Source organism: Vitis riparia, chromosome 16 (genome assembly GCF_004353265.1).
Source record: "Vitis riparia cultivar Riparia Gloire de Montpellier isolate 1030 chromosome 16, EGFV_Vit.rip_1.0, whole genome shotgun sequence".
NCBI lineage: Eukaryota > Viridiplantae > Streptophyta > Magnoliopsida > Vitales > Vitaceae > Vitis > Vitis riparia.
In genome coordinates, this window is record NC_048446.1 from 5,365,927 (window position 1) to 5,391,796 (window position 25,870).

Consider the following 25,870-nt stretch of genomic DNA (forward strand, 5'->3'; position numbering starts at 1 on the left):
TTCTTCAACTTGCAAAGTAATTCCATATTTACAAACAAATACAATTTCTTTTTTATTCTTTTTTGTTCTCCTCTCCCTAACATGTGATGCTTGCCTCCATTCCACATTTTCCCAACCTTTGCATGTCTCAAACCCATAAATGTCACGGTGATTAAAAATATCCATAATCAATCTAATCCATAGATTTATCTTGATGAAGTTTCCAAAAGCACAAACATAGTATGAAATCTATGTTATAAAAGTGAATAAAATTGAGAAAGAAAACCTGAAAGCCCTCGAGTATCACGAACAATGTTGTTTGATGCATCTTGAGGCATCTTTACCTAATAAAGAGAATGACAAGTATCACGAAAAAGTAATAAAACCAATCTTGAGCTATCTAGATATATAGATCAAAGGAAAATACCATACAGTTTCATTGAACTAGCAATCCTAGGTGCAAAATAAGTGAATTGAAAAAATTCCAGTATGAAGCAAGTCACTTACCTCCACTGATAGGGTTTTCTCTTCATAACTAACTTTAATGTGCCCACTGATCCCTTTCTTTCTCAAGTGAGCATTAAATCTAGTTGAAAAATTAATTAGTTAATTAGTTTAAAAAATTAAATAAAAAAAACCAGAGTTCCCTTTAAGTGAGAAAATAAATTAAAAGGATCTTAAAGAATGTTCAGGATTTGGCATTGGGAAAAGAACAGTTCATACTGCCAAGTCAACTGGCGCTTTAGAAGAGTGGCATTCCTCTGAAACTTGCTCCATCGCAGGTCTAAGGCTTCCTTGCATGCCTGCAATTTAGAATGTATAAAAGAAAAATAAAGAAAAGCCAATAAACAAGAATGACAGCATGGGGAAGTGTTTTAAAAGCATAGATAGATAAGGACAAGGAACAAATCATCATCAGTAAAAAAAAGTAGTAATATAGTAACCGAAAATAGAAAATGTGAACCAAAACATCATTGTCAAAAAAAAAAAAAAAAAAAGATGCAAAATAGTAAATGAGAATCACCATGTTATTAGAAAACAATTGAGAATGGATGGCCTAGGTATATAATGGGGTCACAGTGAGAAACAGAGCCTTGTTTGGTAAGATTCCTGGTGGCATCAGGGAATTAGGAGAATTTGCACAGTAATGGGTGGGATGCCAGCTTTATTTTGGTGTGCTAGAAGATCCATGACCAGGGCTACCATGATTTCTTCTGCTGCTTTTAAGATCTGTTGTTGGGGAGCAGCTCTTGTACCACCATGTCCCTTGTCTTCAGCTCCTTTTTAGACTAAGAGTTTTCCAATATCTAGCTTCTTTTCTTTCTCACATAATTCCCCTCTTGGAACCATGGTTTCCATAGATTTTTTAGGTACCAAAAATTGATGATCTCTTATACATTCCAATGCAATTGCACTGTCCTTCTTTCTCCCTTGTTCCAGATCAGAGATATTGGGTTCCAGAAGCTAGCTCTTTTCCTTGAAATTCTTCTTTATTAAAACAGATTTCCTTTTTTGAGATTCCCCAGGCCAAGTTCACTTGGAAGTCAAAGGCAGCATAAAAAGTTATAGGCCTTTGCTAATTGGTGCATAATAAGTCAATACTGACACACTTTAGCCAGAGAGACTTTACAAAGTCATTAAAACCGATTGTTGTAAACAAAGTTTGACAGGGGACTTCATTGACCACTAATATCTTCATTGTCCATTTTCTATGGAGTTACAACAAAGGTTGCGCTCCATACTTATGTCTTGCCTGCTGCACATATGTTGGTTATCTCCTATTTGGATTTCAAGAGGAGCTGTAGGGGAGAGATTTCTGGTGAAAATAACTTGGCCTTAAGAGGTGCTAAAATATTTTAGAATAGAACCAGACCGTACTTATGGGAGGCTACCAGTCATCTCCTATTTGGTTATCTTCATTGTTTGTTTCTTTTTCAAATTAGAAAAAAAAAAAAAAATCTGGTTACCCATTCATGCAGAAATGAATGATAATTTTTACTAGACAAATAAAGCAGTTTGAAACTGATTGTTGGCTCAATTAAGTGGGACGATTTAGATTCAGATTTGGGAGTTATTTAACTAGATATTTGCAATGAAACTATGACTGAAGTTTAATGAAGTTGACAGACACATTTGATAACAAAAACAAAGAACACAAAATCAAGTTCTTTATTTATTTATTTATTATTTATTTATTTACTTATTTTATCCAGATTCCTGATTACTAATCAGTAAATCTTTTGCAACAAGATAAAACAGCTGGTTTATATATATGTGGGACATCTCAAAATTAATTCCTTGAGTGGAAGATTCAACTATCAAGATTCGATGGCTGTAACTTTCACCTCTATCATCAACAACTGAAGCTAGGGTGTAATACCTAGTACTAATGAATTAAATAGGTAATAATGATTATCTTAGTACTTAACCTTGAACGTGCTTAATTAGATGTTAAAACTAGTTTAATGCTAATCTTGTTCAATTATGAATTAAACATTGATTAAGGTTAAGCGAGATTAGTTAATGACTTAAGCATGCTTATTAGGTTCTTAGGGGCTGATTAGAGTTATGAAAACCTAAAGGACTAATGGGCAACTATAGGTTTAATATTGGATAACTTGAAGGACTAAACAACAATTTTGGGAAAGTTGAGGTTGGCGGTAGCCTTATGGCCTGCGACCTCTTGCTTAGCAGTTTGCAAACCCTTTATAAGGGCTAGCAGCCTTCATTTGCAGCCCGTCTCTGCAGCAGCCTGGGTTAGAAGAGAAGCTAGAGAGAGAAAGGGGACAATTAAGGTAAGGAAGAAGATTAACTTTTGTGATTTTGGTATATTTGGGTTCCTAATGATATTTTGAAATGAATTAATGGTAAAGTTTGTTTAAAAGTTGAGTGTAATTAGTTATAAATATGTTTTAGTTATAAATCAAAATTAATTAAGGTTTAAAGTGTTTTAAGTTAAGTATCTTTGATGAAAGAATCAGCATGCATGTTTGTTTAGTTTGGTTTGATTGAAAAATAGATTAGTAAAGCATGTGATTAATTAGGTTTATTTGGACACTTGGGACTTGCTAATGGATTAGGCTTAAAGAAAATAAAAACAATTAGTGTTTGGTAATCAATTGGGGAACATTAATATGCATTGTAAAGATTGTTTAATTCATTTTTAAACTTGATTTTAAAACCCATGGGCATGTAGATTAGAGAATATGAGAATTAAAATTAGCAACAATAAGTTGTTAAAATTAGTAAGAAAGAAAATGTCATAAGTTTTAATTGTATAATTTTCATGGTTAGGAAACCTAAATTATATTGTTTCATTTCAATTCCTTGTAATAGGTAAAGGTCACTTACATAGAAGAATTACAAAAGGGAAGTCGGTGTAAGGTAGGGAATTTTATGCCGTTCCATGGTGTATCTTGGTTTATTTCCTTGAAACATTTATTGAAATTTCATGTCATTTCATTGATTTCATGAAATGTTTTAATGTGTCACTGCACTCAGTTTATTGTATTGGAAAGTTGCAACGATATTGGAACATATATTGGTATGAGGATTCATGGTTCAGTATTGAGGAAATGGTTCATTGTGTGGTTGCATTGCAAGAATGATATGAAATAATGACAGATGATATCCAAAAAATGATTGATATGTGGAAAGTGTTTATGTGAAACTACATGCACTATCCTTTGATATATTGTTTATGTGGGACCGTGGGTTTTTAGGTGAAAGTTCATAAAGCCCTCGAGGGAGACACTCCGATGTGGGTGTATGTGGTTGATCTTGCCCTTGGGTTTTAGTCCCTAAAGACATAGGGTTGGTCCTACCCTTGGGTATGAGTCCTAGGAGACATAGGGTATGACTTACCCTTGGGTGATAGTCTTAGAATAGTCATTATTATGACCGAGTATCTTGTGGAGCATTGATATATGATGTGTACATTGGTGGGGGTTAGCAATTTATCAAGTGTAAAAAGATGAATGAGAAAAAGTAGAGATGAAACCATCAAACACATGCATACACATTTGACATTATTACATATTTGTTAATGGTTATAAAATGTTTATCATGCATGCTATTATACATTTAATTTAAGGTTTTTAAGGGTATGCATAGGATGGTTATAAACTTTCCTACTGAGTTGTGAACTCAACCTATCCCTTCCACCTTTAAATGTAGATCAGAAGACTTATGCTGGAAATAATGCTTGAGCATTGCTTTTCTGTTGACTGGATATTGTTTGCTCGCATTGAAAGTGTTTTGAGGCTTTGCGAACCATGGGGTTTTGGTATATTTAATGTGTATTTGGTATATGCAAGTCAGAAGACTAAATCTTTTGAAGGAATGATGTAATGTGTATTTGGCATGTACACTTGTAGTATGGGCTACCCTTAGAGAACCATGGGGTTTGGTATATATAAAGTAATTGTGGAAATATGGGATTATGATTTGTAATTAAGTGCCAAGATTAGAGGGATTGTGTTAGGATACTTTCTATTTTTATGGATGAGAAAATCTCTCCTAATTAGTTATTGTTTCCTTAGAGATAGTGATTGTGCATATTATATGGCTTAGATTAGGAATCCCACTTGTATATATATAGGTCACTTTGTATTCAATTTTGACACAGAAAAAAAAATATATATTTTCTTCATGGTATCAGAGCATTCAGATCTGAACCACGTATAAAAAATAAAAAAAAATCATCTTTTTCCATGGAGAGCAGAACGGAAGGATCAAACTCGGAGGTGACGTCCAGACCTGAAGCAGTTCACTCCCGCAGTGCTAGCACCACAGACGGCATCATTCTTCCCATAACAGGTCATAAACTCAATGGGCAGAATTTTATTCAATGGGCTCGGTCTGTTCGGATCTTCATCTGCGGGAAAGGTAAGGAAGAATACCTTACAGGAGCCATTGTTCAGCCGAAGGAAGATGATCCAAGATACCGAACCTGGAAGTTGGAAAATAGTATGGTGATGTCTTGGTTAATTAACTCTATGACCAATGACATAGGAGAAAACTTCATGTATTATGGCACAACAAAGGAGATATGGGATGCAGCTAGAGAGACCTACTCCAACATCGATAATACCTCGGTGATTTTCGAAATCAAGAGTAATCTCCAAGATCTTCGACAAGGAGATTCAACTGTTACCGAATATTTTAATATCCTTACACGGTATTGGCAACAACTCGATATTTATGAAGAATTGGTTTGGAAGTGTCCCGAAGATGGACTCCTATACAAGAAGGTCATTGAAAAGGAACGCATCTACAAATTTTTACTTGGCCTTAATAAGAATTTAGATGAGGTACGTGGAAGAGTTCTAAGTATTAAGCCATTACCTAGTGTTAGGGAAGTTTTTTCTGAAATTCGCAAAGAGGAAAGCAGACAAAAAGTGATGTTGGGAACCCAAAATTCCTCCAAAAATCTTGAGAACTCAACCCTAGTTGCACGAGGAACCCAATCCAACAACAACAACCACCAAACGAAGAAGAATCGTCCATGGTGCGACCATTGTAGAAAACCTGGACACACGAAAGAGACTTGCTGGCATCTACACGGTAAACCTGCTGATTGGAAACCTTCTCGGCCACAGCAAAACAGAGAAGGCCGGGGTTACACCGCTGCAGCCGAAGAAGACACATCTGGCACTAGCTCAAATCCTGGACCGTTTAGCAAAGAGCAATTGGAGGCACTATAGAAAATGTTCCAACAGACTCTTCAATCAACTGGAACAACTATTGGTACCGCATCTGTAGCCCAGAAAGGTATTTTTTCCCATGCCCTAAATGTTAGACAGGAAAATCACACTACATGGATAGTGGACGCAGGAGCTTCAGATCACATGACTGGGAATCTCATGGTTTTTCATTAATATACTCCTTGCCATAACAATTCCTCTGTTCGAATTGCCAATGGAACCCTTTCTAGGGTATTCGGCACAGGTTCAGTTATTATTTCCAAGGATATTACTCTTCACTCCGTGCTCTATGTTCCGAAATTGGATTGCAACCTATTGTCTATAAGTAGACTAACACAGGATCTTAATTGTGTTACTAAATTCCTTCCTCACATGTGTGAATTTCAGGCCTTGAACTCTGGGAAGAGGATTGGCAATGCTGAGGTGCGTGCTAGACTTTACCTTCTGAGAGCTGAGGAAATTCGAAGGCTACCAATGAAGACTGCTTGACGGATAGTGTTGTTATGTTATGGCACTACCGATTAGGTCACCCAAATTTTTCCTATCTTGAAAAACTATATCCATCATTATTCAATAAAAATTCCAAAAATTTTCAATGCGAAATATGTCAATTGTCCAAACATACTCGCAACTCCTATTCCATTCAACCATACAAACCATCTCATCCTTTTTCCTTGATTCACAGTGATGTTTGGGGGGCCTCTAGAATCAACAACATTACAGGTTCTAGATGGTTTGTCACCTTTGTTGATGACCACACTCGAGTGACTTGGGTATTCCTTATGAAGAAGAAATCAGAAATGAGGGAAATATTTGAAAACTTCAACAACATGGTTCAAACGCAGTTTCAAGCAAAAATTCAAGTCCTTCGGACAGATAATGCTCGAGAATACTATCACAACATTCTTGGGTCATATCTTCTGGAGAATGGCATCATACATCAAAGCTCGTGCATTGATACTCCACAACAAAATGGAGTTGCAGAAAGGAAAAATAGACATTTGATGGAGGTTGCACGATCCCTCATGATAGCTTCAAACGTGCCTAAACAATTATGGGGTGAAGCTGTACTCACAACAACCTACTTGATCAACCGAATGCCTTCTAGGATTCTTCAATTTAAAACCCCGTGTCAAATCCTCCTCGCTGCATATCCATCCGCTCGAATAATCTCATCTATCCCAATCAAAGTCTTTGGTTGTACTGCTTTCGTTCACATCCATAAGTCCCAACGTAGTAAACTTGATCCGACAGCCACTAAATGCATCTTTCTCGGGTACTCACCAAACCAAAAAGGATACAAGTGCTACTCTCCAACAACCAAGAAATTCTACACTTCCATGGATGTCACTTTCTTCGAAAATCAACCCTTCTACCCCAAAACTGCAATTCAGGGGGAGAACTGGTCCACAGATGAATTCTAATTTTGGGAAACCGAAATCAGCACTACTTTTCCTTTGAGTTCATCACTGCCTCCTCAAACAGATACTACTCTTTTTGTCCCCGAAAACAATTCCTTGGATGTCCCTTCTGTCACACCTGAGTCAACTACACAAGGCAGTAAAGAGGTAATAGTTTATTCTAGAAAAAATTTAAAGGAAAAGCCCGAGAAACCTCCTCAAAAGGAGCCCGAGGATAGCACTCCACCTGAGCAGAACCAAGAATTGGACCAGGATCCAAGCAACTCAAACTCACAACCAGGTAACACAATTTATGATCTAAATTCCAGTAATGACCTTGATGATTTTGATCAACCCATTGCTTTAAGGAAAGGTGTAAGATCCTGCACTCAACATCCAATCAGTAATCATGTGTCCTATGGAAAGCTTTCACAGAATTTCCAAGCGTTCATCACTTCTCTTGAAGATGATCGTATCCCATCCAACATCCAAGAAGCACTTCAACAACCTGAATGGAAGACTGTTGTTCAGGAAGAAATACAAGCATTGGAGAAAAATGGGACATGGGTAATCTCAGAATTACCAGAGGGTAAGAGGCCTGTTGGATGCAAGTGGATATTTATCGTGAAGCACAATCCGGATGGAAGTATAAACAGGTTCAAGGCTCGACTAGTAGCAAAAGGATTTACTCAATCCTATGGCATTGATTATGAAGAGACATTTGCACCAGTAACAAAGCTCAACTCCATCAGAGTGTTATTGTCAGTTGCAGTAAATTTGGACTGGAATCTGCACCAACTTGATGTCAAAAATGCATTTCTCAACGGAGAACTAGAAGAGGAAGTCTACATGAAGATTCCACCTAGTATGGAAACTTCAGAAAATTCAGGAAAAGTGTGTAAACTGAGAAAGTCCCTATACGGTCTAAAACAGTCACCTAGGGCCTGGTTTAATCGACTGACTAGAGTTGTGAAAAAACATGGGTTCATCCAATGTCAAGCAAATCACACACTGTTTATGAAGCACTCTAAGGAAGGTGAAATGACTTTGTTCATTGTCTATGTTGATGATATTATAATTACCGAAGATGATGAAGAAGGGATAAGGAATCTCAAGAAGCTGCTAGCAAGAGAATTTGAAATCAAAGATCTTGGACAACTCAGATACTTTCTTGGCATGGAAGTTGCCAGAACTAAGGAGGGAATTGTGGTCACGCAAAGGAAGTATGTCCTTGATCTACTTCAGGAGACTGGAATGCTAGGTTGTAAGCCAGTGGACACGCCTATGGATCCTATTGGTAAGATTGATAAAGATAATGATAGTCATCCAACTGACATAGACAGGTACCAGAGGTTAGTAGGAAAGTTGATCTACTTAACTCACACAAGGCCCGATATTGGTTTCGCTGTGAGCATGGTAAGCCGCTACATGAACAATCCCACTGAAAGACACATGAAATCCGTATACAGAATTTTACAGTACCTTAAAAAGAGCCCGGGTAGAGGACTCTACTTCAAGAAAACCTCAAGTAGGGAAGTTGAGGTATTCACAGATGCTGATTGGGCAGGATCCTTGACAGATCGGAGGTCAACTACTGGGTATTGTTCCTATGTGTGGGGAAACTTGGTGACTTGGAGAAGCAAGAAGCAGTCCGTAGTGGCGAGAAGCAGTGCAGAGGCAGAATTCAAGGCAATGGCTCATGGGATATGTGAAGGAATGTGGCTCCAAAGAATACTCAAGGAACTTGGAATTATATCAAACTCCACTATGACAGTTTTGTGTGATAACAAGGCTACCATAAGTATTGCAAAGAATCCAGTTCAACACGACAGAACCAAGCACGTGGAGATAGACCATCACTTCATCAAGGAGAAACTTGAAGGGAGAACAATCAGACTTATGTACATTCCTTCAAGTCGTCAAACAGCAGACATTCTGACAAAGGCACTTCCAAAGGCCACCTACGAAAACATGAAAAGCAAGTTGGGAATGCTAAACATCTACTACCCAACTTCAGGGGGAGTGTGGAAATATGGGATTATGATTTGTAATTAAGTGCCAAGATGAGAGGGATTGTGTTAGGATACTTTCTATTTTTATGGATGAGAGAATCTCTCCTAATTAGTTATTGTTTCCTTACAAATAGTGATTGTGCATATTATATGGCTTAGATTAGGAATCCCACTTGTATATATATAGGTCACTTTGTATTCAGTTTTGACACAGAAAAAAGAAGAATATTTTCTTCAGTAATGTAGTACAAGTTCTCTTTGTGAAACAGATCATATTTTGTTAATTAATAGTTACAAAGTTTATTACAGGATGTATACTTCTTTATAACAAGTTTCCACATTTTGTTTTTGCACAAAATCAACCAGGAACTCAACATTCAAAATTTTTATATTCCCAATTTTGGGAGCACTTATGTTGTATTTGAGTATTAATTGTTAAGTCTGAAACCCAGGGGTGTGACATAGGGCATTTATAACAAACAAATGCATATACCATAAAAAAGTAATTTTGGTAAAAAGCACATTAATACACGAGATGTTTAAGTAGTACTCACATTCAATTTCTCTCTAAAAGCTTCATAAGTTTGCTGTTTTCTCAAAATTCTGCGCTCTTTTTTGTCATAAATCATTCTGAGATCCTCAATAGGTTCAGCATATCTGCACAGCAAACCCCCAAAATGAAACTGACACTTGCACAGTTCTTTTGAGTTACAAATTTGAAGAGTTTCACATTAATACCTCTGGCTTTCACTTTGAAGTCTCTGATTCAGCCTATTTAATTGGGCACTCAGTTGCTCTGGGGTGCTCTTGCAGCCTCCCAAAGCTTCAATCTCACTTTCAGGACAAATAATAGAAGCCTTCCTGCAACTCTCCTGTAATTTTTCATCAAGTATGAAACATGCATTGGTTAATGCCCCCATAGGCTTTTAGGTATAAAAGATATCCATAGTGCACAAGTACACAGAATCATGGCCAAACTTTTAACACAACATCATGCCATCTAAATATATTGGTATTGCAGTTACAGAAACAACCAATTCATTACCATAAATTTAAAAGCATGAACTATTTATTTGTTTATTCTCCTTTATAATAAACAACAATTCCATTGCATTAAATCAAGAAGTATAAGAAAGATGAGCTATTCTTCTTAGATAAGACATTCAGAATGATAGCAAAGGGCTGCCAAAAAGTATACCCCAAACCAACAAATATCGAAGAAAAAACCCCATTCAAAAAGGCATAAGATCCCCTTTAAAGTCCCCTGGCATGGAAACTCCTTGCAAGCCAATCAATTTGCAAAATAATTAGTGAAGAACAGAAAATAATTGTGGTTGAATCACCCTCCGCCAGCAAATCATCACAACCTGAAGGAACTGCTTCGACCTGGCCTTCAACCAGTGCTAACATCTCTGCCTTTATAGCCAGACATAATCCAGCATGTTTGGAGAAAGCTCTAATCACTGCTCCTGCCTGATCACAACACACACCACCAACACCCATAAACCTACATTACCCAACAAATAACTGCCAAAGGACAGTTCAGGCTACCATCAAGGGAGATCGGGAGATTCCACTTAATGTGCACCACCATGAGCCCACCACAAACCCAAGGTTCAGAGTGTCATACCTGGAATGGCCATTGCCAAGATGATTTTGAGACATGGTACAAGATTTTCCAATGTAGCAACATATCAGTGATGAGGATGGGCATTAGTTTCAGTTGGAATTAAATTATAATTAGTATTTTTTAGAGTAAAATTAGGAGTAGCTAATTAGCAGGGTTTCTTAAAAATTAGGAGTATTTTGGAATGAAAGAGGGGCGAATGATGTCAATAAGAGGAAATTAATCAAGGCTTTAATTAGGTCTCAGGGTGGATTTGGTGTGTTTGCAGAAGACTAAAATTCAAGAAATGTCTCTTGGGGTGATGCGAAGTTTGGGGGTGGGAAGATTTTTAGAGTGGGGTATAGTGAATGCTAGGGGTGTGGCTAGAGGGGTGGTAGATTTTTGGGACAACAGAGTTCTAGAGCTGGTTGGGATGGAGGTGGGCTAATTCTCAATTTCTTGTCGTTTTAAAAATTGTGAGGATGGTATCTCGTGGATTTTCACATGGGTTTATGGGCATACTATGAAGAGGCGTAGAGAATGTTTTTAGGAGGAGTTAGGAGCTATCCGAGGGTTGTGGAATGATCCTTAGTGCATTGGACGGGACTTTAATGTGATTAGATTCCCTTGTGAACGTAGTAGGAATGGGAGGGTGTCTTCAGCTATGAGGAGGTTTTCAAAGGTGATTAATGATTTGGTTTGAGAGACCTTTCCCTACAGGGGGTCCATTTACTTGGAGAAGCGGGTTAAACAGTCAATCCATGTCTAGACTAGATCGCTTTCTGGTCACTGAGGATTGGGAGTGCCATTTCAATGGGGTGGTCTAGTACACCCTCCCTAAACCAGTATCTAATCATTTTCCCATCTTGCTAGATGGAGGAGGGGGTGAGGAGAGGACTAACTCCTTTTTACTTTGAAAATATGTGGTTAAAGTAGGAGGGATTTAAGGAGTTGTTGAAAAGCCATTGGCAAGTGTTGAAATTTGGCATTCAAAGTTAGGGTTTTTAATTTAGGAAAGTATTTTAGGAATAAAAAAGGAGAGATCATTTAGGATGATTTAGTTTCCTAATTTTAGGAGAGAATCAAGCTAGATTGATATTTTCTTATTCAGTCATTTGTTTATATATATGTGTATGGTGTGTACCTAAAAAATCAATAAAGGAATTCAGAAATTCTTCATGGTATCAGAGCCAGTTTTCTGAAACCCTAATCCCTTCTGGCCACCTCTTATTCAGGCCATCATTCATTCCGGCCAAATCTCTCTGGCCATCTCTCAATCCGACCATCTCTCTCTGGTCATCTCTCATTCCGGTCATCAGTCCCTGTTCTCAGAGCCAAGGGAGAAAACGCTTTCCGGTCGGTCGAATCGTCGTCAGAAAACATTCACCGCCGGCGACTTTTCCGGTGAACTTTTCCGGCGATGATTTTTTTCACACCGCAAGGAGCGTCTGGAGGAGATCTACAACTTTTCCCAAAACACCGGAGCCAGAAAACCATCCATGCGCCGCCCACGCGCGTTTTTCCGGCCGGCGACTGCATCTCACGCGCCGGCGCGTGAGGGCGCGTGAGCCACTTTCCGGCGACGCGCTTCCTACTCCAAGCTCGCCTGACGCCGACTAGCCATCCTACGTACCTGTTTCTGCCATCCAAGCCCTACACGTGCCTCTTTTGGGGTCCTTTTGCCTCCGCGAGCCCTCCGATCAGTTTTTCCGACGTCCTCCGGCTATTTTTCCTCAACTCCAATCCCTGCACGTGCCTTGGGAAGTGTTCTTCTACCTTTCCGGTCCATGAAAAAATACGGAATGGCATCATCACAAGTATCCAGCGTCACGTCACCAGAATTAAGAGGCAGATCTGAAATTCCAAACCTTGGTGGCAGTGATTCCTCTCCTATTCTCATCATAGGACACAAATTAAATGGCCATAACTATTTACAGTGGTCATAATCTGTGTTGCTGTTCATTTGCGGTAAAGGAAAGGATGAGTACTTCACTGGAGAAGCAGCCATGCCAGAAACTACAGAACCGGGTTTCAGGAAGTGGAAGATTGAAAACAGCATGATCATGTCATGGCTTATCAATTCCATGAACAATGACATAGGTGAAAATTTCTTGCTGTTTAGGACTGCAAAGGACATATGGGATGCAGCCAAAGAAACTTACTCAAGTTCTGAAAATATTTCAGAACTTTTTCAGGTTGAATCAGCCCTACATGACTTCCGCCAAGGAGAGCAGACAGTTACTCAGTATTACAACACACTCACAAGGTATTGGCAGCACCTTGACTTATTCGAGACTCACTCATGGAAATGTCCTGATGATGCAGCAACATACAGGAAAATTGTGGAACAAAAGAGACTGTTCAAGTTTTTCCTAGGACTAAACAGGGAATTGGATGATGTTAGAGGCCGAATCATGGGCATTAAACCCCTACCAAGTCTCAGGGAGGCTTTTTCAGAGGTTAGGCATGAAGAAAGTAGAAAGAAAGTGATGATGGGATCCAAAGAGCAACATGCCCCAACATTGGATGCCTCTGCCCTTGCTGCTCGGTCATTTAATAGTAGTGGTAGAGATCATCAGAAACGGGATAGGCCTTGGTGTGATTATTGTAAGAAACCAGGCCATTATAAGGAGACTTGCTGGAAGCTTCATGGCAAACCGGCTGATTAGAAACCAAAACCACGGTCTAACAGAGATGGCAGAGCACACGTGGCTGCCGACTCTGAAAGCACATCAGTTCCCGAGCCGAGTCCATTCAACAAAGAGCAGATGGAGATGCTACATAAACTATTAAGCCAAGTTGGCAGTGGCAGTACTACCGGTTTAGCCTTCACTGCTAATCGAGGAGGAATGAAGTCGTGGATAGTGGACACAGGTGCTTCTGATCACATGACAGGAGATGTTGTCATTCTTCAAAATTACAAGCCAAGTAATGGTCATTCATCCGTCCATATTGTTGATGGTTCAAAGTCAAAAATTGCCGGGACAGGTTCTATAAAACTTACTAAAGACTTATATCTTGACTCTATCCTCCATGTTCCAAACTTGGATTGTAATCTTTTGTCCATTAGCAAATTGGCCCGTGATCTCCAATGTGTTACTAAATTTTATCCAAACTTGTGTGTTTTTCAGGACTTGAAATCGGGGAAGATGATTGGCAGTGCTGAACTGTGTTCCGGGCTCTACCTCCTCTCATGTGGCCAATTCTCAAACCAAGTCTCTCAAGCAAGTTGCGTACAGTCTCAGAGTATGTTAGAGTCTTTCAATTCTGTGTCAAATTCTAAGGTCAATAAAGATAGTGAGATTATAATGTTACACTATCGCCTTGGTCATCCTAGCTTTGTTTACCTTGCAAAATTGTTTCCCAAATTATTTATCAATAAAATCCAGCATCTTATCACTGTGAAATTTGTCAGTTTGCAAAGCATACTCGAACAGTCTATCCTCAAATCCATACAAACCTTCGACTGTTTTCTCTCTAGTACATAGTGATGTGTGGGGTCCCTCCCGGATAAAAATATTTCTGGCACTCGATGGTTTGTGACATTCGTTGATGATCATACACGGGTAACATGGGTTTTCCTTATGAAAGAAAAGTCAGAGGTCGGGCACATTTTTCAAACTTCCATCTTATGGTTCAAAATCAATTCAATTCCAAATTCAAGTCCTCAAGTCAGATAATGCAAAGGAATACTTTACTAGTAGTTTCAGTACTTATCTTCAAAATCACGGCATTATCCACATAAGTTCTTGCGTTGACACCCCACAACAAAATGGGGTGGCTGAACGCAAGAATAGACATCTCTTGGAGGTTACCCGGTGCCTTATGTTTTCCTCTAATGTTCCAAACTATTTCTGGGGGGAAGCTATTCTCACAGCTACTTATTTGATTAACCGTATGTCATCCAGAGTGCTTACCTTTCAATCCCCACGTCAACTTTTCTTAAAACAATTTCCTCACACCCGTGCAGCTCTTCTGATTTACCACTCAAAGTATTTGGTTCCACAGCATTCGTTCATGTGTATCCTCAAAATCGTAGCAAATTTGCTCCTCGAGCCAATAAGTGCATTTTCCTAGGGTATTCTCCAACCCAAAAAGGGTACAAATGCTATTCTCCAATCAACAAAAGATTTTACACCACCATGAACGTCTCTTTCTTTGAACATGTCTTCTTCTATCCCAAATCTCATGTTTAGGGGGAGAGCATGAATGAACATCAAGTTTGGGAGTCTCTTCTTGAGGGTATACCTTCTTTTCACTCAGAGTCACCAAATCCTTTCCAATTCGCGCCCACTAAGTTGTCCACACCCATACCGTCATCAGTCCAGCCAGCCCAGCACACAAATGTTCCTTCTCCTGTGACCATCCAGTCTCCCATGCCTATTCAACTCCTTTTTACTTTGACTATAGCCCCACAACTTGCTAATATGAACTTACAAGTTTATATCAGGAGGAAGAAAAGACAGGAATTAGAGCACGGATCACAGTCAACATGTGGCCAATATATTGACTCCAATTCAAGTCTTCCTGAAGAGAACATAGGTGAGGATAGGGCTGGAGAGGTGTTAATTCCCAACATTGATGATTCTACTCTGCCGATTGCATTGAGGAAGGGTGTTAGGAGATGTACAGATCATCCAATTGGGAATTATGTTACATATGAAGGGCTATCACCATCTTACAGAGCATTTTCTACTTCTCTTGATGATACTCAGGTTCCCAACACAATACAAGAGGCATTAAAAAATTTCAGAATGGAAGAAGGCAGTACAAGATGAGATTGATGCACTTGAGAAGAATGGGACGTGGACTATCACAGATTTGCCGGTTGGGAAGAGGCCCGTGGGGTGCAAGTGGATTTTCACCATAAAATACAAAGCAGATGGATCAATCGAGAGATTCAAGGCTCGTTTGGTAGCTAGAGGGTTTACACAATCCTATGGGATAGACTATCAGGAAACTTTTGCTCCTGTTGCAAAACTGAACACTATCAGGATTTTTCTCTCATTGGTTGTCAATCAAGATTGGTGCTTGCAACAACTGGACATAAAAAATGCGTTTCTAAATGGTGACCTAGAAGAGGAAGTCTACATGGAAATACCACCTGGTTTCGAAGGAAGTATGGCAAAGAATCAGGTTTGCAAACTCCAAAAATCCTTGTACGGCCTTAAACAATCTCCCCGAGCCTGGTTTGATAGATTCACAAAAGCAGTCCTGAAGCTGGGCTACAAACAAGGTCAGACTGATCATACTCTATTTGTCAAGAAGTCTCATGCCGGGAAAATGGTCATATTGATAGTCTATGTTGATGATATTATTCTATCTGGGAATGATATGGAGGAATTACAAAATTTGAAGAAGTATTTGTCAGAGGAGTTTGAAGTTAAAGACCTTGGAAATTTGAAATATTTCCTTGGTATGGAAGTGGCTAGATCAAGGAAGGGAATTATAGTCTCTCAAAGAAAATACATACTCGATCTTCTTAAGGAGACCGGTATGCTTGGATGCAACCAATTGATACTCCTATGGATAGTCAGAAGAAACTTGGTATCGAGAAAGAAGTACACCGGTAGACAGGGGGAGATATCAGCGGCTCGTCGGGCGCTTGATTTATCTCTCACACACTCGGTCAGATATTAGCTTTGCAGTGAGTGTTGTAAGTCAATTCATGCACAGCCCCACTGAGGAACACATGGAAGCAATCTACAGGATTCTTAGATATTTAAAAATGACACCAGGGAAAGGTCTATTCTTCAGAAAGACAGAGAACCGTGACACTGAAGTATACTCAGATGCGGATTGGGCAGGAAACATCATTGACAGGCGGTCCACTTCTGGATATTGTTCTTTTGTCTGGGGAAATCTTGTTACCTGGAGGAGTAAGAAGCAATCAGTTGTAGCCAGAAGTAGTGCAAAAGCTGAGTACAGAGCTCTTGCACAGGGAATCTGTGAAGGGATTTGGATAAAAAGGGTTCTTAGTGAACTGGGGCAAACGAGTTCATCTCCAATTCTGATGATGTGTGATAATCAGGCAACTATAAGCATAGCAAAGAACCCGTGCATCATGACAGGACCAAGCACGTTAAGATTGACAGACACTTCATCACAGAGAAGGTGACTAATGAGACGGTTAGATTGAACTATGTTCCTACCAAGCACCAAACCGCAGACATCCTCACCAAAGCTTTACCGAGGCCTAACTTTGAAGACTTAACTTGCAAGCTGGGATTATATGATATATATTCTCCAACTTGAGGGGGAGTGTTGAAATTTGGCATTCAAAGTTAGGGTTTTTAATTTAGGAAAGTATTTTAGGAATAAAAAGGAGAGATCATTTAGGATGATTCAGTTTCCTAATTTTAGGAGAGAATCAAGTTAGATTGATATTTTCTTATTCAGTCATTTGTGTATATATATGTGTATGGTGTGTACCTAAAAAATCAATAAAGGAATTCAGAAATTCTTCAGCAAGGTTTCAATTTTAGCGACTCCTGTAGTTTTGTCCTGGAAGCAAAGTTGAAGGCTCTTAAGACCAAATTAAAAAATTGGAACAAGGATGTTTTCAGGAAGATAGGGTTTAACAAGTCTTTGGCCCTAGAAAAAGTTTATTTCTAGGATAAGCAGGAGAAATCAAGAGAGTTAACATTGGAGGAGGTGGAGGCTAGAAATGAGGCAAGGAAGGATTTTAAGAAATGGGTGCTCATGGAGGAAGGCTTATGGAGACAAAATTCAAGAGAAGTTTGGTTGAGGGAAGGAGATAGGAACATTGGCTACTTCCATAGGATGGTTAATTCCCACAAAAGGTGAAATTGGATGACTAAGATTAAAATCAACAACACTTGGTTTTTAGAGGAGCATGAGATTTAGGGGTGGTGGTTAGAGCTTTCCAGAATTTGTTGACGGAAACGGGAGAATGACGCCCTATCTTGGTGGGTTTGGACTTTGAAAGAATCAAGGATGAGGATGCTGCTAAGTTGGAGGAAGCTTTCATTGAAAATGAGGTTTTCTCTGCCCTCTCTAAGTTGAACAGGGACAAGGCTCTTGGTTTGGATGGCTTCTCCATCGCTTTTTGGCAATTTAATTGGGAGTTCATGAAGGAGGAGGTTATAGGCTTTTTTAAAGAATTCCATGACTAGGGGAGATTTTTAAGGAGCTTGAATACTACATTCTTGGTTTTAGTCCCAAAAAAAAGAGGTGCAGATGACTATAGAGACTTCAAACCTATCAACTTGGCGGGAGGTCTATGCAAACTGTTGGCTAAAGTGCTAGCTAACAAGCTGAAGAAGGTGGTGAGTAAGATGGTGTCTCCAGCCCAAAACACTTTCATTGAAGGAAGGCAAATCCTTGATGCTACATTGATAGCTAACAAGGCTATTGATTCTATGCTAAAAAAGAATGAGAGCGGAGTGTAATGCAAGTTGGACATAGAGAAGATATATAACCACTTAAGTTAGAATTTTTTGCTGCTTGTGATGTGAAAAATGGGATTTGAGGAGAAGTGGGCAGGTTGAATAAGATGGTGCATTTCTATTGCGACGTTTTTGGTTTTGGTTAATGGCACTCTGTTGGGTTTCTTTCATAACACCAGGGGATCCTCTATCGCCCAATTTATTTGTGATTGGGATGGAGGCTCTAAGCAACATTATTAATAGAGTTGTAAGTGGGGGCTTTTTATCATGTTGCAAGGTTGGGGGAAGGGGAGGAGATGATGTTCAAATCACCCATTTGTTGTTCACAGATGATACTCCTGTGTTTTGTGAGGCTAATGTGGTTTGAATCCATTTCAGGTCTGAAAATAAACTTGGACAAAAGTGAAATTCTACCGATAAGAAGGATTGAGAATGTTGAGGAGTTTGCCCTTGAACTTAGCAACAAGGTGGGGGCGCTGCCTTACTCTTATTTGGGGCTATACATAAATCTGTGGTGGTTGGGGATGGCGTGGAGGAGAGGTTCTAGAAGAAGCTTGCATGTGGAAGAGGCAATTTATTTCTAGAGGAAGGATCACTCTCATTCGAAGCACTTTGTCAAGTATGGCCATAGATTTCATGTCTTTATTGTGTATGCCACGATTGGTAAGATTAAAACTATAGAAAATCCAATGGAACTTTCTTTGGGGTCAGGGGGTTGAAAAGAAGCTTCATCTTATAAAGTGGACGATTGTATGTTCAGATAAAAGAAAGGGTGGTTTAGGTGTTAGATGTCTCTCTAAACTCAATAGAACTCTTTTGGGTAAATGGAGTTGGCGTTTTACAGAAGAAAAGGGAACTCTTTGGAAATAAGTTGTTAATAGGAAGTTTGGGGTAGAAGAAAGGGGGTGTGTACCTAAGAAGTAAGGGAGGGGTATGGTGTGGGGTTTTGGAAGAAAATTAGGAAGGAATGGTGTTTAATGAAAAGTAAAATCATTTTCTCGATGGGGAATAGTAGAAGAGTGAGATTTTGGGAGGATAGGTAATATGGAGACAATGCTTTGAGTGTTTCTTTCCTTTCTTTGTATGCATTAACAGCCTCAAAAGAGGCGTCAGTGGCGTAGGTTTGGGATTCTTCGGTGGAGGAGGGGGGCTGGAATCCATGATTTTCTAGGTCGTTTAATGATTGGAAGATGGAGATGGTGGAGAGATTCCTCATCTCCCAATAAGGGAAGAGGGTGGCTACTAATTTGGAGGATAGGATGCGATGGAAAGAGGCCAAGGATGAGAATTTTTCTATTAAATACCTTTACAGTGTTTTGGAGGGCAGTAGTATAGTTTCCTTTCTGAAAAGCATTATTGGGACCCCTTGTGTTTCTACTAGGTTGGCTTTTTTGCTTGGGAAGCTTCATGGAGTAAAATTTTAACGTTGGACCAACCAAAGAAGAGGGACTGGTCACTCCTGAATGGATGTTTCCTTTGTTGTGCTGCTAAAGAGTCTATTTATCACCTTCAAATCCATTGCATCAAACCTAGGGTCTTGTGGGAGTTGTTATTTACCCTCTTTGGTATGTTGTGGGCTCTTCCTTTGTTAGTTAAAGAGATCCTTCTTGGGTAGCATGGCTCTTTTGTGGGCAAGACATAGTTTTAAAAGGCTTAAGGCGTACCAAGAAGCAAAGTTCTCATAGAGCCTAAGGCCCAAGGTGCAACTAAGGCGCGGGCTAGTGAAGTGAGGCGCACCCTAGTTTACATATATAATTTTATATAGTACACCTAGAAAGGTATGCTGCTGCTTCTTCTTCTTCTCTTTTTCCTCTACTCAATGGCTTCTTCCTCTTCTTTTTCTGTACACATGAGATAGGGAGCCCTAATCTGAGCTAGGCCTTTTCCTTATTTTCGTTTTGAATTTTGTTAGGTCAAAACACAACATTTTGAGATATAGATGTTTTAAAGAGAAAGGTGCCAAAACGACGTCGTTTTGGCACCTTTTTCTTTAAAATATGTTGCAACTCAAAATGCTGCATTTTAACCATTTAAAAAAAAAAAAAAAAAAGAACAAATTAAGGTTCTCTGCTCCGCCTCTGCAAATCATTCGTGGTTTGTGAAGGAAGAAGAATAGAAGAAAAAAAAAAAAAAAAGGGAGAAGAAAAAGCGTACCTTTTTAGGACTTTGCTTTTAGCCGATGGCAAGTGCCTTGTGCGCCTAAGCCACGCCTCCTTCAATAAGCGTTGCTTGGAGTAAGGTGAGGCGCTAATGGTTCGTGTTGAATATAATGTATTTATAGTGTACAATTTTTCTTTCCTTTCTTAATATAGGTCACATATATGGTAGTTAGTTCAACCTAGCCTTATATATATATATATATATATATATATATATATATTTCTCTATTGTAAGAAGTTAACAATATGAATGAGAATTAAGGTTTTCTCTCTCTCTCTTTCAACATGGTATCAGAGCCAAGGGAGAAAACTTTATTCTTTCTGGTTTACCCGTGTAATTGATTCCGGGAATCTGTCCAGTGACCGTGTTTCATTTCGGTCACCTTTTCCATCTCCTAAAGCTTTCCGGTCAGCCATATCGTGGTCAGAAAACCCTCATCACCGTCAACATTTTTCCGGGGACTTTTTTCCGACGATATTTCCGACACCGACCACATCATCAGAAGCGCAAAGAGAAGATCTACAACTTTTCTCAAAGCACCGGAGTCAAAAACCGATCCATGCGCCTCCCACGCACCATTTTTCTCCGGCGGGCTGAATCCCACGCGCCGGCACATGAGGGTGCGTGGCCCACTTTCTAGTGCTGAGCTTCTACCAACAGGCTCGTCCGGCGCCGTCTTGCACTTCTAAGCCTCCGTCAGTCCTCTCCGAACCTAGCTTCTCCATTTTTTCAGCATTTCAACCTCCGCGGGTCTTCTTTCAGCCTCCTCCGGCCTCCGACGACAGCTCCTTTCCTTGGTCGAGACCTGCGTGTGCCTTGGGAAGGCCTCTTCTTCATCTCCAGTCACTTTTCTCCTTTGTTTGGGTCCCGACATACCAAGTTCTTCTTCCACAGCTGTGATCCGACCTCCCTTTAGGGCTTTCTTCGATCCAAACGTGATTCAATCTCAGGTGAAGTGGATATGGCGACTAAAAATCCTATTTTTACATCCGTCATCTCTGGATCTCCTACGATCACATTGGAAAAATTGATTGGTAGTGAGAATTATCTCTCGTAGTCAACGTCCATGGAACTCTGGTTTATGGGACAAGGTTATGAGGATCATCTTGTTACACCTGATGATGCTATACCCGATGTTGACGAAGTGCAATGGAAGAAAATCGATGTACAATTATGCAACATATTATGACAATCTGTTGATCCCAAAATTTTACATCATCTTCGTGCCTACAAAACCTGCTTTAAATTTTGGACTCAGGCTAAAGGATTATACACGAATGATATTCAACAATTTTATAAGGTGGTTTCTGATATTGTTCATGTCAGACAACAGGACATGGATTTGTCTACTTATATTGGCCGGATTGCCTCTCTTAAGGAGGAGTTCTTAACTTTGATGCCCTTCACTAATGGTGTTGAAGCTCAACAAATACAGACTAACAAGTTCTTTATGGTGTTAACCCTCATTGGCCTCCGTCCAGATCTTGAGTCTATCCAAGATCAGATTCTTGCTAGTCCATCAGTACCATCATTAGATGATGTGTTCGCTCGTCTCTTACGCCTCTCCTCTACTCAGACCTTGTCGACTGATGGTCCTTCAGATTCATCTGTGTTAGCCTCTCAGACTAACTCTCGAGGAGGATGTAGTGGCAATCGGGGTCGAGGACACCATCCTCAGTGCACCTATTGTAATAAGCTTGGACACACTCGAGATCGTTGCTATCAGTTACATGGACGGCCTCCTCGCACTGCCCACATTGCTCAGTCATCTGATCCTCTGCTATCTCGACCTGACTCCGCTGCGAGCTCCACATCTCAGAGTATCACCCTTACTGGTAGTGATTATGATGCCTATCTCCGATATCAGGCAACCACATCAGCTTCTGTTGCTTCTGTTGCCCAGACCGGTAATGTCTCTGTCTGCTTTACTCAGTCTCTTTCTCTTGGCTCGTGGATTCTAGATTCTGGAGCATCTGATCATATCTCTGGTAATAAACACATTTTCTCCTCTATTACTACTACCTCTGCCTTACCTACTGTTACTTTAGCTAATGGTTCCCAAACTATGGCTAAAGGTATTGGTTTGGCCCATCCTCTCCCTTCCCTACCTCTCCATTCTATCCTTTATGCCCCTGAGTGTCCTTTTAATCTTATTTCCATCAATAACATAACTCGCACTCTTAACTGTTCTATCACATTTTATGATAAATCTGTGATCTTGCAAGACCGAAGTACAGGGAAGACGATTGGCATAGGGCGTGAGTCTCAAGGACTCTATTACCTCACATCACCTTCATCTCTTGCAACTTGCATTTCCACCGATGCTTCTCTTCTCATTCACAGTCATCTGGGTCATCCTAGTCTTTCCAAGTTCCAAAAGATGGTCCCTTGTTTTTCCACTTTGTCGTCGTTTGCGTGTGAGTCGTGTCAGCTTGGGAAACATACTCGTGTCTCGTTCCCAAAGCATTTGAATAATCGGGCAAAGTCTCCTTTTGAACTTGTCCATACTGATGTTTGGGGTCCATCTCGAACCGCGTCTACTTTAGGATTTCAATATTTTGTCACTTTCATTGATGACTATTCAAGATGTACTTGGTTATTTTTAATGAAAAATCGAGCTAAGTTATTCTCTATTTTCCAGAAATTTTATGCTGAAATCCAAACACAATTCAATGTTTCTATTCGAGTGTTACGCAGTGACAATGCTCGAGAATATTTTTGTACACCCTTTACTTCTTTTATGTCCCAACATGGGATCCTCCATCAGTCATCTTGTGCTCATACTCCTCAACAAAATGGGTTGCTAAACATAAAAATCAACATCTTGTTAAGACAGCTCATACCCTCCTTCTCCATAGTGTTCCTTTTCGTTTTTGGGGGGATGTTGTTCTTACAGCCTGTTACTTGATTAATCATATGCCCTCATCTATATTACATGACTAAATCCCTCATTCCCTCCTTTTTCCTACCCAACCTCTTTATTTCCTTCCTCTTCGTGTCTTTGATTGTACTTGTTTTGTTCATACTCTCACACATGGACATGACAAGCTCTCCGCCAAGGCTACGAAATGCATCTTCTTAGGATACTCTCGACTTCAGAAGGGCTATCGTCGTTATTCTCCTAACACTCATCGTTATTTTCTCTTCACTGATGTCACCTTCTTTGAGGACTATCCATTCTTCTCATCCTCTTAATCTCTTCCCATTTTTGAAGTATTGTCACTTCCCTATATATCCCCCCCTTCAGATGCGCTCTCTCGTCCTCTTCAAGTTTATCATCGTCAACATCATGTTGTTGCTCCTCCTCTCTCTTCAGCTGAGGTACCTGATGACTCACCTTCTGTCCCACCGATTTCTCCTACCCTGACCCTATCATCTACTGACCATTTGCTTATTGCTCTTCGAAAAGGTAATCGATCTACTCGTAATCCTCATCCTATTTATAATTTTTTGAGCTACCATCGATTATCTTCATCCTATTCTGGCTTTGTCTCTACTTTATCCTCTGTTTCTCTTCCTAAGAGCACTAGTGAGGCACTTTCTCATCCTGGGTGGCGACAGGCAATGGTTGATGAAATGGCTGCTCTGCACTCCAATGGCACATGGGATCTTGTTTCTTTACCTCCTGGTAAATTTACAGTTGGATGTCATTGGGTCTCCACCGTTAAAGTTGGTCCTGATGGTCAGGTTGATCGCCTTAAGGCCCGCTTGGTTGCTAAAGGTTATACTCAGATTTATGGTTGTGACTATGGTGACACCTTCTCTCCTGTTGCCAAGATTGCTTCTATTCGCTTATTTCTCTCTGGCAGCTATGTGTCATTGGCCTCTTTATCAGTTAGATATTAAGAATGCTTTCCTTCATGGTGAACTTCTCGAGGAAGAGTATATGAAGCAACCACCTTGTTTTGTTGCTCAAGAGGAGTCTGGTTTAGTGTGCAAGTTACACCGCTCTCTATATGGCTTGAAACAGTCTCCTCGGGCATGGTTTGGGTGTTTTAGTTCAGTCGTTCAAGAGTTTGGAATGCTTCGGAGTGAAGCAGATCATTCAATTTTCTATCATCATAACTCTTCGAGCCAGTGCATCTATTTGATAGTTTATGTGAATGACATTGTCATTATAGGCAGTGATCAGGCGGGTATCCAAAGACTAAAGCAACACCTTTTCAACCACTTTCAAACCAAAGACTTAGGCAAACTCAAGTACTTTCTGGGACTTGAAATAGCTCAATCCAGTTCAGGTGTGGTTATGTCACAAAGGAAGTATGCCTTAGACATCTTGGAAGAAACAAGTATGTTAGAATGTAAACCTGTTGACACTCCAATGGATCCAAATGTCAAACTTGTACCAGTACAGGGGGAGCCTCTAAGAGATCCTGGGAGATATCGACGACTTGTAGGCAAACTAAACTACATCACCATCACTCGGCCAGACATCTTTTTTCCTGTGAGTGTGGTTAGTCAATTTCTATAGTCACCATGTGACAACCATTGGGATGTTGTGATCCACATTCTTCGATATATTAAAGGAACACCAGGCCAAGGTTTGTTGTATGAAGACAGGGGTCATACCCAAATTGTTGGTTACACAGATGCAAACTGGGCTGGTTCACCCTCAGATAGGCGTTCCACCTCAATTAGAGATAACTTAATATCCTGGAAGAGTAAGAAACAAGATGTAGTGGACAGATCAAGCGTCAAAGCTGAGTATCGAGCTATGGCTTTGGCAACATGTGAACTCATATGGTTGAGGCAACTCCTTCAGGATTTGAGATTTGGAAAAGATGAGCAGATAAAGCTAGTCTGTGACAATCAGGCCGCATTACATATTGCATCCAATCCAGTCTTTCATGAAAGGACCAAACATATTGAAGTTGACTGTCACTTCATTAGAGAGAAGATCGCATCAGGGTGTGTTGCTACAAGTTTTGTTAATTCAAATGATCAACTAGCAGACATCTTCACTAAATCTCTCAGAGGTCCTAGGATTAAATACATTTGTAACAAACTTGGTGCATATGACATATATGCTCCAGCTTGAGGGGGAGTGTTGAACATAATGTATTTATATTATACAATATTTCTTTCCTTTCTTAATATAGGTCACATATATGGTAGTTAGTTCAACCTAGCCTTATATATATATTTCTCTATTGTAAAAAGTTAATCATATGAATGAGAATTAAGGTTTTCTCTCTCTCTCTCTCTTTCAACAACCTTAATATATTATGTAAACAGAATTTAAGCAAAAAAAATTTCATAATTTTTTCATCATCTATTTCCAATCAACAATCTTAGACTTTTGCCTACTTTATATTACAACATATAATTGTTCCCACCATATTGACATTCTTTTTTCAACAACTTTAAGCCTTTCATTTTTGTGTAGCTCACAATTTTCAAAGATACACTCTATGATGTTAAGCCAATTGAGAAAATTTAAGGTTTCCATAAAAAAGTTTAGGAAATTCAATTTTATTATTTGCCTCCCAACATCAGTTGGCCCATTGATTGGGTGATCTTTGACATTGCAAAATATAGAAGGGGTTTTTCATGAGAATCCTAGTATTAAATACATCATCTTCTTGTAGGAACTTAATGT

The 25,870-nt window shown here is 39.6% G+C and overlaps 1 protein-coding gene across 1 annotated transcript in view; it reads right to left on the reverse strand.

The window, feature by feature from the left end:
- The window catches only part of LOC117933752 (structural maintenance of chromosomes protein 6B-like), a 98,807-nt gene that overhangs the window by 14,755 nt on the left and 58,182 nt on the right, over positions 1-25,870 (reverse strand). The window contains exons 21-25 of the mRNA XM_034855272.1: positions 9,835-9,968; positions 9,651-9,753; positions 703-782; positions 487-565; positions 266-323 (exon numbers count right to left, since the gene is read on the reverse strand). Of these exons, the coding sequence (XP_034711163.1) occupies positions 266-323; positions 487-565; positions 703-782; positions 9,651-9,753; positions 9,835-9,968 (454 nt within the window). The remainder of the gene's footprint in view (positions 1-265; positions 324-486; positions 566-702; positions 783-9,650; positions 9,754-9,834; positions 9,969-25,870) is intronic.